The 17,438-nt window shown below is 33.0% G+C and overlaps 1 protein-coding gene across 2 annotated transcripts in view; it reads right to left on the reverse strand.

Moving 5' to 3' along the window:
- MICAL-like (protein) overlaps positions 1-17,438 on the reverse strand; it is a 219,673-nt gene that overhangs the window by 106,393 nt on the left and 95,842 nt on the right. For both annotated transcript variants that reach the window (XM_067785977.1, XM_067785976.1), the window contains exons 3-4: positions 14,921-15,138; positions 2,273-2,457 (exon numbers count right to left, since the gene is read on the reverse strand). In XM_067785977.1, coding sequence (XP_067642078.1) covers positions 2,273-2,457; positions 14,921-15,072 — 337 coding nt within the window. In that variant the 5' untranslated portion in view covers positions 15,073-15,138. The remainder of the gene's footprint in view (positions 1-2,272; positions 2,458-14,920; positions 15,139-17,438) is intronic.

Genomic DNA, 17,438 nt, shown 5'->3' on the forward strand with positions numbered 1-17,438 from the left:
CATGGAACTAGGGGGTGGGGAGGACGGTATGGCCTAGAAGATTTAATGTGGTCATATAGATCGTTCCCGAGATGGTCAGACTAGTACCTTAATAGTGCTTTGTTCCCCGAACGTATCGGATCTAAATGCTGCAAAGGAACATCAACATCGGACCAAAGCCTTCAGTGAGTGTATTTATCCTTAATAAAACAACAACAAAGCATGTACTTTTAGACTGAATGAATTAAATAAATAAATAAAATGCGCACACAAAGAAATGACTCGTAATTCAGATTGATATTATTGACTGGTTGACTTAGCACATTTTTTTGAACAATTTTTGACTTAGCACATTTACACATCATTGCAAACAGCACGTAAAAATTAAAAATTAAAATATTTTTTTCTTGTGATCGATATATTTTGAATTCAGTTTTAAAACTACATTAAAATACAATTTTTCAAAATAAGTGACTTAGCATATTTTCACATTAAGCTAACAATATTGTTTTTTGAAAAAATCATAGAGAGAGATGTATATATATATATAAACTGTCATTTCTGCCCTCTTTTTAATGGCTAAAAGCTTCAAAATTTATCAAATACTTACATTTACGTCATATATTATTGAGATAAGTGATTCGTGGTTAGCTATTTCATGCAGACGAAAAAAACGTGAAACTTTGCATCCTCACACAAATTACCTACCTATTTTTTATTTTATATTTATCTTAAAAATCGCTTAGGTATGTATGTGCATCTGTTCACTATATATTTCATATCTTATACACCCGATTATATGTATATTACGAATGGGACAATGTTATTGTTCAGCCCCACTCATGAAAGGTATGAAGTATTCGGCACAGCCGAAGACAGTACTGTACTTATTTGTTTGTGTTTTAATTCCTCTTTTTATTATTTTTTGTTGAGTATTTGTATGAATTGTTGAGGTTTGGGTTTGCAAAGAATGGACTTTGCGAGGTTCCCATTTGCTAACCAACAATTTCAATTTAGTTCAAAAATTAGCAATAAAATTAAAAAGAAAATACAATTGGTGCAATGTTTTGTTAACTACAATGCATTATTTGTAAATAAAAGTGCTTGAGTGTAAAGCGGAAATAATAGTTTTTTTAAATTTTTTTTTATTATTAGTAATATTTTATTTATTTATTTTTTTTAAAGTCAACTTAAGCCCGTTAACGTAAGTTGTTTTGATCGCGGGTTCGAATCGAGCTCAAGGCCTAACAATAATTTTTTATCATTATTATTGTTATGATAAATTTTTTCTTAATTGAAAAAATGTTTAAATTAGAATAGAAGAAAGAAAAAATTTAGACAACTGCCAAAGCTCGTTGTATAGATCCATTTCGGGAACTGCTAAATTCCTTAATCGGCAACGTTTAGGCTCCGCTGCTATAACCATTCAGCCACCACAGCGGTTTTTTGTTTGTCTTCATTAATCCTACTTCTATTCTGGTTCGTGCCAATTGATATTCACAACACTGCGACATCTGTTGCAACAGAACCAGGATAGAAGTAGGATTAATGAAGACAAACAAAAAACCGCTGTGGTGGCTGAATGGTTATAGCAGCGGAGCCTAAACGTTGCCGATGAAGGAATTTAGCAGTTCCCGAAATGGATCTATACAACGAGCTTTGGCAGTTGTCTAAATTTTTTCTTTCTTCTATTCTAATTTAAAAATTTTTTCAATTAAGAAAAAATTTATCATAACAATAATAATGATAAAAAAAAAATTATTGTTAGGCCTTGAGCTCGATTCGAACGCGCGATCTTAAAATCAGTAGGCCGATATAACAACAAAAAAAGTAAGTTGTTTTGTTGAAAATAAAAAAATTGGTTTAACTTTTAGGATTATTCATATTTAATATTTTAGCAGACCAATTAAAAATTACGTGTAGCGATGAGAGGTTTTTTGTAATTTTCGACAGCTAATTTTTTGACTAAGTGCTGATCTATTTTTATGAACGAAAATTGCACGCTTTCGCAGAGCAGATCAGCGGTCAGTTAAAAAGGCAAAATGCACGTGAAAATATCTGCTAATGTTAGTCATAATTTTGTAAAAGAAATGGCAATTCATTAGTTGGTTAGTTTTTGAATCACATTTTATTTTGACACTGTCAGCTATTATTGGTTTTATAATATTTTGCCTACAGATGCCAGATTAACCTTTGGTAAACCACTAAGGAACCCTTTTTGGCACAAAAAATAATAATTATTATTTATATTTTGACGTATATGTATGTATGTAAATATTTATATACCACTTACCTTGTGCGGCAAATACTTGATAAAATTGTGAGAGATAAGTAAGTATTGATAATCTGTCTGGTACTTCATAAGTGGCCATATCGTCTGCATCCAATAAAGCGGGTATTCCTAAATATTTCTCAGCGGTGGTGAAAGCCAACTCGTTGTTATAATAAACGTCCGATTTGTTTAGTTTATCAAATTCACTGTAAAATAAAAAAAGGATTTATTGTTAATATCATACATAATTTACACCGAGTGTAAATTTTGCTAAGAAATTTCCTGTTGAAGAAAAATGCATCGCAGCAAATAATGCAAAATATAAAATAAGGCGCAGAGAAAAAAAATTGTTTTCACGTTTCAAGTAATCAAATAAAATGTCTTCAAATCAAAAAAAAATTTTTGGGTCATGTGAATAATTTTCAAATCAAATGAATCTTTTGAAACACTATGAGTTTGAGCCACAGTTAAGTTAGGGCCTGGTTCACGGCTAGCAGTTTGGCCGTTCCAATAAAACTCGGTTAGTAAAAATATGGAAAATGATTTAAGACGCATGCCTTTCAGAATATATGATACAATATACATCGTTAGTTTTAGTATCTACATTGATAAGAATGTTTGCTGGTGTACAGTATGGCCGTACACCGAAAGAAATTACACAAGTAAAATCAACAAATCGTGATTGTTGTCTCTTAATTTACAAACATTCAATAAAATTTATCGCAATATGGTTAGGTGAGGTTGAACTGGCCGGTCAATAAAGACCTCAGATAGAGTGAATGTGTCCATAGTGGTAACAAAATTTGTTTGACGGCCAAACGGAAGAACCCCAATGAGGTGCCAGATCATACTTTATAGAATAACTCCGTTCTTTTGGCAAATACTAGCAGTTTTCTAGCATCCAGCTTAATTGTTGCCGCAATATGCTTAATTCAACCAAGATTTTTGTGTAGAGAACACATTTGTTTAGTGATCTCAAAAGAAGACAAAATTATTGTGTAAAGTTAATTATATTCTGTAAAAATGGCAGATTATGAGTTAATGTAATTGATTCTTCTATTAAAAGAACTGATTTCGTTAGTCATTTTAAGAGCGAGCAACTAGTTTTGCATAATAAAGCATCAGCTACTCATTTTAAAGAGAAACTTACTCTCACGAAGTGCAATACTTTGCTCTGTTACATCAAGAGCCTTTACTACTATTCTAATGTTGACCGAAATCTGCCATTTTAACAGTTGTTATTGGTATTCCCAGGGTGACAGTAATTGTTAAGTTAACAGAGCTATGACTTACGTACGAGCAAATGTTTATACGCAGCTGAGCAAAGCTCAAGGTTTATTAATTTGTTCACGTAACGGTAATCCGTAACAACATAAACTAATCGAAATATATATAGACTTCCTTAGATCAAAACTATTAGAGTGAAAAAAGAACTTCATTAAGCTATGCCGTGAATACGATAATTCGAATAAACTTTTATATGTCTTAACGATTTTTAATTCTGGAAATAATACACCTACAATAACGAAGTTTTATATATAAGTTGATATTCGAAAAGAAGCGTGACACCGCCACCGCCCACTTATGAAGACATCATTATAACAAATATTATTGGTCATAAATCAAGGACGGTTGAAATTGTCATGACAAGACTTGGTAAACCGATTCCTTATAGAATGAGTCCAGAAAATAGTAACGAAATCGGTAAATGGCCACGCTCACTTTTATATAAAATATTGTTAAATGGATCTTAGTGGAATGTAATTGGCAAAATTTAATCGAAAAAGAACTTTCGACCATTGCCATTTTGTATCTAAAGTGTATTTATGACAAGAAAATGAATTATTAAAAAATTTTTAGAAAAGGGTGTGGCACTGCCTCTTTTGACCAAGCATCTGCTCAAGTCTCGGGAGCCATGACTCGAGGACGAGTTGATGTACTAACTTGACAAAATACGGTATGCATTTTTTTCGTGTAACTCTTGATATATCAAATATGGACGAAATCGGACAGGGACCACGCCCAATTTTATATTAAAGATATTTAAAAAGTGCAAATTTTTAATTTTTATAAGCTTTTCTGATCTAATTGTTGATAGTGCGAATAAAAGAGACTTATTCCACCTTTTAGCTCAACGTTTCGCCAAATTTCCTTGGCATCATCAGGAGTTAAGATATCTATATTTATTTAATAAAAGAAAGCGAACATTACAATAAGTTTTGTATATTTTTTAACATACATATATATAGAGATATGTAAGGAGACGGTGAACATGATTCCACATAAAACAAAAATTACACTTGACAATAATGTTAATTTTGCACTTAATTACATAAAAATGTGTTGCTTTAAATATTAAAATATGTTAAAACCATTAAACTATTAAAACTAAATCAAAAATCGATACCATCGTTTTTTGTGGTAAACTTGTCACTATAAATGTTATAAACATAATAAATATGAAGCGGCAATATTGTCAGTGTCTTCTCTTCTGTTAATCGTATGTTCTCTTTTTTGAAGTATTCGAAGGCTCTCTATGGTGTATCTCGTTTTTTCTCTTTTCCCTTTGTCCAATATTCTTGTATTTGCAAAGTCAGCTGTGTGGTTGTTTGTTACCGCGTGTTGAGATAAAGCTGTGCTTTGTTTTTGTTTGCGTATGTCGGCTTCGTATTCAGCTAATCGCGTACCTAGTGTTCTTTTTGTTGTGCCGATGTACACTTTGTTGCAGTTTTCGCTGTCGTTACCTTTGCACTGTATTTCATATACTACATTACTTTGTTGTTGGATATCTATAGGGCTTTTTGTTTTTGTGAAACACGTCGCTAGAGTGCAATTCGATTTAAATGCCAATGTTGTGTGGGATGTTTTCTTATTATTATGATCATGTGCGAGACTTTCTGTCAGCCTGGGAATGTATGTGACACTGTATTCTTCTCAGCCCTTTAAATATAAAATTAATACAGCAAATAATTTTATACATAAAGTATTATCAATAAGCCATCAACAGTTTCATGAGACCATTGTAAGAACAATTAAAAAGACGCTTAAAAAGAATAACTACCCTGACTACTTAATAACCAATCTAATCGACAAAAAACTAATGGACATAAAAAACACAACAAAACAAACCCCAAATATAGACAACCAAACAAAGCGATACTTCAGTGTCACATACATTCCCGGGCTGACAGAAAGTCTCGCACATGATCATAATAATAAGAAAACATCCCACACAACATTGGCATTTAAATCGAATTGCACTCTAGCGACGTGTTTCACAAAAACAAAAAGCCCTATAGATATCCAACAACAAAGTAATGTAGTATATGAAATACAGTGCAAAGGTAACGACAGCGAAAACTGCAACAAAGTGTACATCGGCACAACAAAAAGAACACTAGGTACGCGATTAGCTGAATACGAAGCCGACATACGCAAACAAAAACAAAGCACAGCTTTATCTCAACACGCGGTAACAAACAACCACACAGCTGACTTTGCAAATACAAGAATATTGGACAAAGGGAAAAGAGAAAAAACGAGATACACCATAGAGAGCCTTCGAATACTTCAAAAAAGAGAACATACGATTAACAGAAGAGAAGACACTGACAATATTGCCGCTTCATATTTATTATGTTTATAACATTTATAGTGACAAGTTTACCACAAAAAACGATGGTATCGATTTTTGATTTAGTTTTAATAGTTTAATGGTTTTAACATATTTTAATATTTAAAGCAACACATTTTTATGTAAGTAAGTACAAAATTAACATTATTGTCAAGTGTAATTTTTGTTTTATGTGGAATCATGTTCACCGTCTCCTTACATATCTCTATATATATGTATGTTAAAAAATATACAAAACTTATTGTAATGTTCGCTTTCTTATATTAAATAAATATAGATATCTTAACTCCTGATGATGCCAAGGAAATTTGGCGAAACGTTGAGTTAAAAGGTGGAATAAGTCTCTTTTATTCACACTATCAACAATTAGATCAGAAAAGCTTATAAAAATTTGCATGCCAAACAAACTGATCGGTAAAAAAAATCTTGGATATTTAAAAAGACCGTAGACAAGTATAATGCGACAAGTTATTTTATAACAATGTCAATTTACTTCTAAAATGTATTTTTAACCAGAATACATACAAAAATTTCGTAAATGAGCTTAGCGCCACCTCTTCTTTGACAAAGCGTTTCCTCACGTTTCAGGAGCTGTAACTGGAAGAAGAATTCACTAATTGTAAAAAAATTCGGTACTCTTATTTCCTTTGTAAAGAGGTATATTTCTACTAAAATTGAGCAAAATTTATAAATAAACACACCGACCTTTGATAATACTTAGTGTCAAAAACTGAATCAAAATGAACTCTACTATTGAAGCGTTCATCTGAGTATTTAGTGTTCGGAGAATGTTGTAATAAATTTCAAAGTAAATTTCCGCCAAGTTACCGAATGAAAGCTTTTCACATAGTCAAGAACGAAGTGAAAATAAAAACAACAAAACGAGAAAATTCTACTAGAATATTTTTGCTAAATTGTAATTGCAATCGTTTGCTATGTACCCTCCCGGTGAGCTAGAGACTAAAGATCAATTAATTTCAAATGGTAATTTCGTGGTAAAAGCATTCGTTATAAAGAAAAATTTACTGTGATCTTTACGTATATAAGTCTTACTATAAGTCCTATTTAAGTATGTAAGGGTAACAAAAATCGTTTGGGTAATGAAAAATCTTTTTCCAAATTGCATTTTCATCGCCGTTTGCATTTAATTTCAGTTGGCATCTCTAAAAAAATTTAACATATAAAATTGGGGTTATGCAAAAATATAGTGTGACCTGAGGAGAGTACGTCCAGTTGTAGAACAAACATACATGTAAACATAGAATCATAAAACCGTATATCCATTTAAAACTACATCAAAATATCGACTTCGCTGCAGCTGCCAGCTAAACGCCCATTCGATTAATTGGCAAAAGTCAGAACCATAAGATACAAATTCGCTGGCTGGTGCAGCTGGTTGGACGGCTTTTGATTAATCGAATAAAAAATTCAAATTTAATATGGAAATACTAACAAAAACAAATATTGCCAACAATAATTTAAAAATATCAGAGATCAAGTTAGGCAAACATAGATACCTACACACATACATATAAACATACATACACAGTCATAAATGCAGCCAAAAAGACCTTGACAAGGTTGTTATGAATTTGTAGATTTCAATACTTTTAATTAAATTTGAATTTAGCTCTCCAAACATTTGTGGCCAACATCATAGGCATTTATCAATTGAATTGGTTGATTGGCTGCCACAAATGTAAATTCGATAATAAAATTTAATTTTTATTTGTGTGTTGCAGTAGCAAAAATCATGTACAGTTTAGTTAATTTTTAAATTTTGAACATTATATGCCATATCATAGTCGCCGTGCTCTGGGCTTCCCCCCAACGGCGTTAGTCGCACGTGACTGGATTAATTTTTATCAATTTGAAATTACTCCACTGCTTGTTTTTCTCATTTGCTTAATTGTGGTACAAATTTATAATTACAGGAAACCGGAAATAATAATTCAGATACAATAGAGCTCAATTACGATAAGTTGCGAAAACAGAAATACATAATTTATATTCACGTTAATCTTCGAGAATATTGAAATAGAAAACGACACAAAATAATTATGACTGCAATGAATTGCCGGCAATTGAAAATGTGCAACCGATATTAGAAACATAACTGAACTTAAAGCGCAGAACATTATACTGTGCAATATTTGGGACTGTTAGGTTGAACAAGTTTTGGAATCAGTGCCTAAGACTTCAGTGATGGGTTGCTGTCTTTCGTAGACAATTTTGGTACAATCTTGGGGCGATATTCACTCTCACTTTTCTGCTTTCACTTTTTATACCTTTCATCAACTGGAAATGACAGCCACAGCTGTCAGTTGTATTAGCTTTTATAGGTTGTTTGTAAGTTTCAGAGGTAGAACAGATAAATCCCTTAGTAAGCTTGCCGAAATTGTCATGATGACAAGATGAATAACAGTTTTATCGAAAACCAGCTAACAAACTTACAACCATGATTCAATCACAAGAGGTTTGCTGGACGGACACATTTTTTGACAATTGTAGCCATTTTGCTCCCAAATCGAATTGACATCCGTTAACTGAGTTTCTTTGCGATTTTTCGAAAAATATTAGTAGTAGAAATAGGAAGCAATCAGTTTACAAATACCCGATAAGTAATAAACTGCATAATTCCTTAGAACATTTATTTTAATTTTATGATGAATTTAATAACTATGCCATGATCTATTAGTGTGGCTGAACATATGTTTTATGAAAAGTACGGACACCAAGGAATCGTGCACTTTCGTAAACCTATGAACATACGAAACCTAAACCACTTCAAAATTCATCGCTCAACGTCAAAAACTGGACTAGCAAATTGATTCACGTAAAAATGTCATTAATAAATAATGCGGATGCCATAACGAAATATTGGTACATTGAGCATGTTAACTTATTCATTCCGTATGTTCGAAATATTCGTCTCCTTTTAAGAATTTGGGGAATGGGTTTATATTTTGAATATTATGTATATTCGGACTTCGTGAGGTAGTATCAAACGAACGTGTTCCGAATATTCTAAAAATCTTTTTATCGGGAACACTTCCATGAACACGTAACGTAAAGGAGCTTTCCGAAATTTCAGAATAAAAAGGTAAATACTCCCTGTGTAGCAGGACCGCATAAAAGCTGAACTCGTCTGTCAAAGTCAAGACCGGAATATAAAGTTCTAACACAATAAGCCATTTTCTTTTATTTTTTTTTGTCAGACCATGTCGGCTGCGTTTTCAATGTCGTCCTATCTCAAAATATTTTTCAAAAACTTCCCATTTCATGATTTGTCACAAAAACGTCCTATGTTAGAATAAGATTGAAGAACGCCTCAGAATGCTTTTCTCTAACTCGCTCTTATGTCAAAATGCATTGAACTTATGCTAATATAGGGAGTTTTTGAAACAAATTTTGATATAGTGTATTTTTGAATAAAATTCACGAAATATTTAGTAGAAAATGAATTATTTCCTTTAAAACCTATTGGTATTTACAAATTTATTATCACTACTAATATACTACTAAATGTACATTTCTACTACAATTTTCGCTAAAGGGGATTGAATTATTACCCGTTTTCCTTACTTCGTAAAAGCAACCCGTCCAGATTTTTCAATTTGGGAGTGTCAAAGCTCTGCCGTCATTGATGAACAAACCTCTGGTAAATGATGTAATTCAAAATATATGTATAATAATAAACTCTATTCCTGAAATGTACGCACTCATAGTAAGCGATTATTTCGCAAATGAATGCATGCAAGTGCTCACTACGCAAGTGCTCACGCTGCGATTGTTTGTGATTACCTGAAACTGGTCTTAGACGCCAGTTGCATTCGAGCTCAACTTGGCCCTTCGCTTTCAATTCCACAGTGTTCACCATACAAGGTATATTTATTTCGCTAATATGCAAATACTACCTCAGAGGCGGTACGAAGCGGTTTGGAGATATGAGGCACCGCTCATGTATGCCACCGAGTTGACTTGTGTCTCAAAGAGAAAATGAATAAGAAATTATTTAACTATTTTGGAATCTTTGGTCCCATTTTGACTTCGAGAGACTGTATGTAGTTTTTTTCTTATTAATTTGAAGCACAAGTTAAATGTTCTTGGTATAATTGAAAGCTAGAATATACTAGCACATTCAGTGAAACACAGTTAGCTTCTATTTATGTGACGTTTTTTCTAAACCTCAATAATCTTTGCTGTTGTTTTCTAAGCAAATGAGGATTAATTTATTAAATAACAAGTAAAGGTGTCTAAGTTCGGGTGTAACCGAACATTATATACTCAGCGTGAGCTTCAATTGCACATTTCATTTCAGATAAATTAATTTTCTACATAACACATGGCACCGCCCGTTTAAAAAAATTTCTCCCAATTTCCTCTTACAATAAAACTTGATAAGTGAAGTATCATTGATTCAAAACTATTTTTTGCTAAGCTATAGCTTATTATTCTAGTCTACGACCCTTTTAAACCTTTTAAATTTGTTTTATATCTAAGTTGCCGTTGTCTTTAACCGATCACGCCCATTTTTACTAGAAATATTTTCTGCTATAAGGAAAATTTGTGTACCCAATTTTATTAAGATCCGTTAATTGTTCTTCGAGTTATGGCTCCCGAAACATTAAAAGTTGTTTAGACAAAAAAGGAGCGGTGCCACACCCATTTTTTCAAATTTAAGTGTTTTCCAATTTAATGTTATAATTCAATTTAGAAAGTAAAATTCTTGATACAAAGCCTTTTTCGCTAAGATATAGTTTATTATTTTCGTCTACGACCTTTTTAAAAATCTTTTATATAAAAGTGGACGTGATCTTTAGCCGATCTCGTCCATTTTTTCTAGAAATATTTCTTCCTATAGGGAAAATTTGTGTACCCAATTTTATTAAGATCCGTTAATTGTTCTTCGAGTTATGGCTTCCGAGACATAGACAATTGCCTAGTCAGAAAAGGGGCGGTGTCACGCCCATTTTTTAAATTTGAAGTTTTTCCTATTTATTGTTATAAATCCACTTCGGAAATAAAATACCATTGATATAAAGCTTTTTTTTTGCAAAGATATAGCTTATTTTATTCGTCCACGACCCTTTTAAAAATCTTTTATATAATAGTGGGCGTGGTCCTTAACCGATTTCGTTAATTTTTCTTCAAATCATTCCTTATAGTAAAGTTAACCTCTCTGCCGAATTTTGTTACGATAGGTTTAATGATTTTTGATTTATGATTAATAATATTTGTAAAATTTATTTTATCACAAGTGGGCGGTGCCACGCCCATTTTTAACACTTTTTTTCAAATTTTAATCAATAGTCCTAATATCAGTCCACATGTCAAATTTCAGCTTTCTAGGTCTGTTATTTACTAAATAACCAGTTTTTTTGTGTGTTATATATATAAAAGGTGGGCGTGGTTAGCATCCGATTTCGCTCATTTTCAATACCAATCTATTCTGGGTCCAGATAAGCTCGTGTACCAAATTGGTGAATATATCTCAATATTTACTCAAGTTATCGTGTTAACGGACAGACGGACGGACATGGCTCAATCAAATTTCGATGATTTTGATATACGGAAGTCTATATCTATCTCGATTCCTTTATACATGTAAAACCAACCGTTATCCAATCAAAGTTAATATAATCTGCGTGGAAAGCACGCTGAGTATAAAAATGCGCTTAATTTAGTGGTTGACAATAGTAATGATGATATTTGTTTACAAATTAATGAGCAACTTCGCCAAATGTAAAATCTTTTGAAGTTTGTGTGAAAAATCAAAAAACAAAAAACAAGTAAGAACGGGACTGTCTTCGGCTGTGTCGAAGGCTTTATACCTTTCATGAATGGGGCTGAACAATAATCTTATCCCGTTCGTAATCTCCGAATAATCGGATGTATAAGATAATAAATATATAGTGAACATATCTACATACCTAAACGATTTTTAAGATAAATATAAAATAAAAAATAGGTAGGTACTTTGTGTGAGGATGCAAAGCTTCACGTTTTTTGTGGTCTGCGTGTAAAAACTATGACTACGAATCACGTATTTCAAAAATATATGACGTAAACGTAACTATTTGATGAAATTTGATGAATTTTGAAGCTTCTAGCCGTAAAAAAGGGGCAAAAATGACAGTTTATATGAAGTATATAATATATATACCACCGATCTCTATGATTTTTTCAGACAACAATATATGCTATATACGTAAGTATTCGGCGAAATTTGAAGCTTCTAGCTGTTAAAATGGGGCTAAAATTTGCGAAAATATATATACATATACTATATATATACTATATATACCACCATATATATACTATATATACCACCGATATTTATGATTTTTTCAGACAACAATATATGCTATATGCGTAAGCATTCGTTGAAATTTGAAGCCTCTAGCTCTTAAAATAGGGCAGTAATTACGAAAAGTTTCTTCTCTGAACAATCGGTTGTGGGGGATATATACTATATATACGACCGATCTCATCAATTTTTTTACGCAACAATATGTGCAATATACGAAAGTATATGATGAAGTTTGAAGCTTCAATCTGTTAAATTGGGTAAGATATTACAAAAATCCTCTTTTTCTGAAAAATCGGTTGTATGGAGATATATGCTATAGTGGTCCGATCCGGTCGGTTCCGACAAATGTCTAATCGGACACCCAAATACACCCGCTCACCAAATTTTATCAAGATATCTCAAAAATTGAGGGACTAGTTTGTATACAAACAGACAGACGGACAGACGGACATGGCTAAATCAACTCAGCTCTTCAACCTGATTATTTCGGTATATCTAATGGTGGGTCTATCTATTTTCCTTTAAGGACTTACAATTTTCGGTTTCGTGACGAAATTAATATACCATTTCATTTTCATGAAAGGTATAAAAAGGAAATTATCTCGGCTGTCGGTTCAAAAACGGTCTATCTGGGCAGAGAGATTAACAACGCTCTGCCTCAATAGAATTGCATCTGATATAACGAGCATTTTCTAAGTAAAGGCATCCAAAGTCAGTTCTTCCACAGAACCATCTACATATGTCTTGCGCTCTTAATTCTTAACAAAAATTCTGAGCACACATACATAGTACGTGCCTCCGCCATAAGAGGGTCATCATCTTAAACCGCCTTACATGTTCTACAAAAAGATCCAAATAAATCCGTTTACACTATCTTGTATTTTATGACAAATTGTAAGCGTTATTGCTAAAACGGTGAACTCATAAAAACCGGTAACTGTGTTGTTATGAAAAATAATATTGTTTGGTGCCGCAACGAGAAAACTCGGCAACCTACTTTGGGTTTTTTGTTGACAAATCACTGGAAAGTAATAAAATTAGAAATACACAACAACTTCTACGGATTACTGCCATCTGATAAAAACTAATGTGCAGTAGACAGAGTCGTGTAAACAAATAAACATTAGAATAAACATAAAACTTAGCTCTTCTCTCCAAGCATATAATAGTAGGAATGGATATTAGTATGTAAATGGTGGCTTTATTACAAGTCTTTATAAGTACCAATTTTGTATGCATTACATGCCGTCAAGCGGATTGTTGCGTGAGTAGCAGTGCTTATGTTTTGCTTGATTCAAGCTGAAGGTCTTTGAACTTTAACCAAATTGTGGCGCTGCTTGATGTGAAAACTCAGTCAGTGTTTACAAGTGATTCTAATCCTGGAACCCCGTGTTATTAAAATTTCCGAGAGTTCCGAAGTTATTAATTTCGGATTTTGTTTTTTATATTAATTGTATAAAAAGTATTTAAATTTACCTTTACCTTTAGGGCAACATATCAATTGAACTGATATTGTTACGTAACATCCACAAAATAGCCCCTTAAACCAATCCCCGAAACGATCCTCATAAAATATTTCTAAATTATCTCAAAATATTTCCAATTTTATCCTTAAATTAACCATAAAACAGCCACGATAGCAACTGCACATTATCTTGAAATAGTAGCAAAGCGGTATCGAAAATTATCCCGCAATGTTCCGTAGATAGTTCCAAAGTTATTTCTGTAGCAATCCTAATGCTCGAATTATCCAGAAAACAGTTCTGCAATAGTCCCGAAACAATAGCCTGGTGATCAAAAAGTGATAACGGAAACCATCTGAAATGATCCCAAGATGTACCCAAAATGTTCACGAAATCGTACCGACATCTATTCTAAAGTTATCCAGATATTGTACTAAAGTTGTCCCGAAAACAATCCTGAAATGATCCGCAAAAAAAAAATTATGTAAGGCGCGATAACCTCCGAAGAGATCTAAGGCCAAGCTTCTCTTCCAATTTGCGTCGTGCTCCTCTTGATTTTGCTTACAAATTGGCCGGACGGGACCTACATGTTTTATGCCTACTCCGAACGGCATCTGCAAGGTAGATGAGTTTTCACAGAGAGCTTTTAATGGCAGAAATACACCCGGAGCGCTTGCCAAACACTGCCGAAGGGCGACCCCGCTTAGAAAAATTTTCTTCTAATTAAAAAAGCTTATTTCTAAAATTTTGATGTTGCTTTGCCCGGGGTGTGAACCCAGGGCATACGGCATGGTAGGCGGAGCACGCTAGCATCACACCACGGTGGCCGCCAAATTGATATTGAAATAGTCCATAAAAAAACAAAGTGATCCTTGACCTCCCAAAGTTCTGTAATGATCACGAAACAGTATTTACCAAAAATCTTTGATTTAGTTCATAACGGCTCAGAATTATATATATCGATTTATAAAACCGGTTCCGTGGCATATGAGATTTGATAGCTGGTATGTTACTGCTCTATATAGCAAAAATCATAGACGCCTAGGTATCCAATATCATGAGGCTAGGTCAAAATATCCCAAGTTACAGAAAAACCTATTCCCAGGGGATTCGCTGACAACTTTTGAAAACTTGCTCCCATTTCGATTTACCATCTCTAATAACCGTACAGCATTTTTGGCGGAATCGAATCACTAAATCTAGTCGCAAACAACAAACCATTCAAACTTATATATTTACAATATATATCATATACTTACATTAAATCTGGACGAAAATGATGAATCATAGCGCAAAATGCCAAACCATCTCGCCATGATGTGGTCATATTGTCAATTTTGACACCTGGATAACCTTCGGTCATACGTCGGCACCATAACTCCAATGCTTTTGTACCACGTCTTTCTCCCATATTATGTTAGTGTGAAATTTGTATCAGCCTACGCAAATTTCACGTCTTGTTTTCAAAATTTTTAATCTAAAAATAAAGAAAAAATATTTCATCAGCATGAGTTCATTTAGTGTACATATTGGAAAAATTAGAATCTGTTTTAGTTTTGTATATAGATGAATGCCCTATTATTTACGGGCTGAGGCCGTATTGGTAAATAGCCCAGCCTTTGTGAGGACTTTTTATTGAAGTCATGTTGTTTTTAGGCATCTAGTTTACAAAAGGTTGGGGTTTAATAAAACTTTTGTGAGGCGTATGACTTTATGCTTTCACTTGGGCACTCATCTTAAGATCAGCTTAGAACTAAAAATAGACCATGCCTTACTAAGCATAGTGGTTTATTAGAGTATGAAGAGCTTAAACCTTAATTCGAATAGATGTGGATATAAGTCCAAACCTTATATGGGAGAGATATTTTTTTGGACTATTGAGAATTTAAAACCAATCATAATGCATAATTTGAGCTCGGGTGTTTATTGTATTGATTAGTATTTCTAAGAGCTCACTAATCAACTAAGCGGCTGCACCTTCAACTGGTTGTTTTGCTACACATTTTCCAACACGCCAATGCATGTTAAGTAGACTTTTGCGGTTTCGTAAATGTCAAGTTCAATTCTTAATACACTGTGAAAAAAAACTTCACAAGTTAGATGATAAGTTGTTAGTGCTGTCAATGGAGTTTTGAACCAAGAAAAGAACTGCAGCTTTTACCGAGAATTCGGAATATTTCATACATGCTTTTCCTCTTCAAACATCGCAGTAAGCATCTCATCCATATTTTACAGTGTTCATACTTATATACACTCGTGTAGGTACAAAATCATGAAATAAAAGGGCATTTGCAATTCAATATCTCTGTGATAAAAATAGTCTACCAGTAAGAAGTTATTAAAAAAATTATTCTTTAACAAGAATAAAATGAGATCATTGACTCATTATACCGCACAAACATTTGTAAGATTTCCTTGGTGAATGCATAAATTAATTTAAGACATATTTACATTTACAATTTTGCATATATATTAGTACATATTGCTATACAAATAAGTGTCATCACAAATTAGCAGGGAGCTTCCCTTTTCTGTTGCATGCCCTGAAAGCGTAATGTCATAATCCTGATATTCTACTTTTTAACCAAAATATAAATGCAAAGTTATTCAACTAACATTTGATTTAGGCTAAAATTATCACCGGCGATTCCGCAAGAATCTACCGAACAACTGCCAATTCGAATTCAGCACAAAGTGGTGTCATGCCGTCAGATGATTGAGTGCTCTTCCGATTTTCTAGGCGAAACGTCAGTTAATCGAAATAAATGCTCATTTTCTTCTGATTTGACATTTTGCTGTACGGCGATTCGGGTTGAGCTCGCGAAATGTCAATTAAAAGACTTCTACGAAGATAAAGCGAAGCTCAAGAGAATGACGAAAAAGGGAATTGGTTATGTAAATTTAAAAACTAAGATAAACAAACATATCGAAGAATAGGCTGAATGCAAAAACGAACGGTAAAAAGGGAGAAGGACAAGTTAGGGACGAAGTAACCTTACCGACACAAAAAAAAAAGAGCTAGAGAAGATTCATCTTTTAAAAAGTCAGAGGTCTTACACCGGAGAAATAAAGCTATATGTATAATTTCTAAGGAAACCATATAGCAGAGGGCCTTGAGTTGGAGATACTTTTGTTGTTGTTAGGGTAGCAATCATTGAGTTGAGACACTTAGGCAAGAGCAGAGTTGAAAATGGAGGATTTTCGCCGAACGAAAACGAGATTTCTTATTTTCTCGGTTTAAATGTATTATCTCATTTTTACTGAACTTGTTGCTTTTGTGTTTTGTATGTTTTATAATGTATGTTTTATAAATATATATGTATTCAATGATGGAATAGGATGTTTAAGGTATAATCCTAGATAATTTCATTTCCATGCTAGGTTAAGATTTTCTTACTGGGAACATACGATATGTAAATATACCAATATCCATTCTACAATCTACGTTAATATTTTCACAGCCCCACTAAAAACGACTTTATAAATTTACTCCTATTCTTACATTTACATGCATAAATACATAAGTATTTTTATATGTATTTATTATTATCATCCACTTAAAAATAAAAATTGAAGCTATAAAAATGCTCATTTGCATTAATCGCTTTGTTGTTCGACTGCTTTGTCGTCTGTCATATTCTGGTGCTTCACCATCATTGGCGATCACTTACTGACACCCTCGCCGCATATACGACAAGGATTATGATTTTTTACACAATTTTAATTTTTAGTATTATTATATTTCCAGATTTGCGATTTTTTTCCCATTGCAGCGTA

Source organism: Eurosta solidaginis, chromosome 4, assembly GCF_040869045.1.
Source record: "Eurosta solidaginis isolate ZX-2024a chromosome 4, ASM4086904v1, whole genome shotgun sequence".
NCBI classification, from domain to species: domain Eukaryota; kingdom Metazoa; phylum Arthropoda; class Insecta; order Diptera; family Tephritidae; genus Eurosta; species Eurosta solidaginis.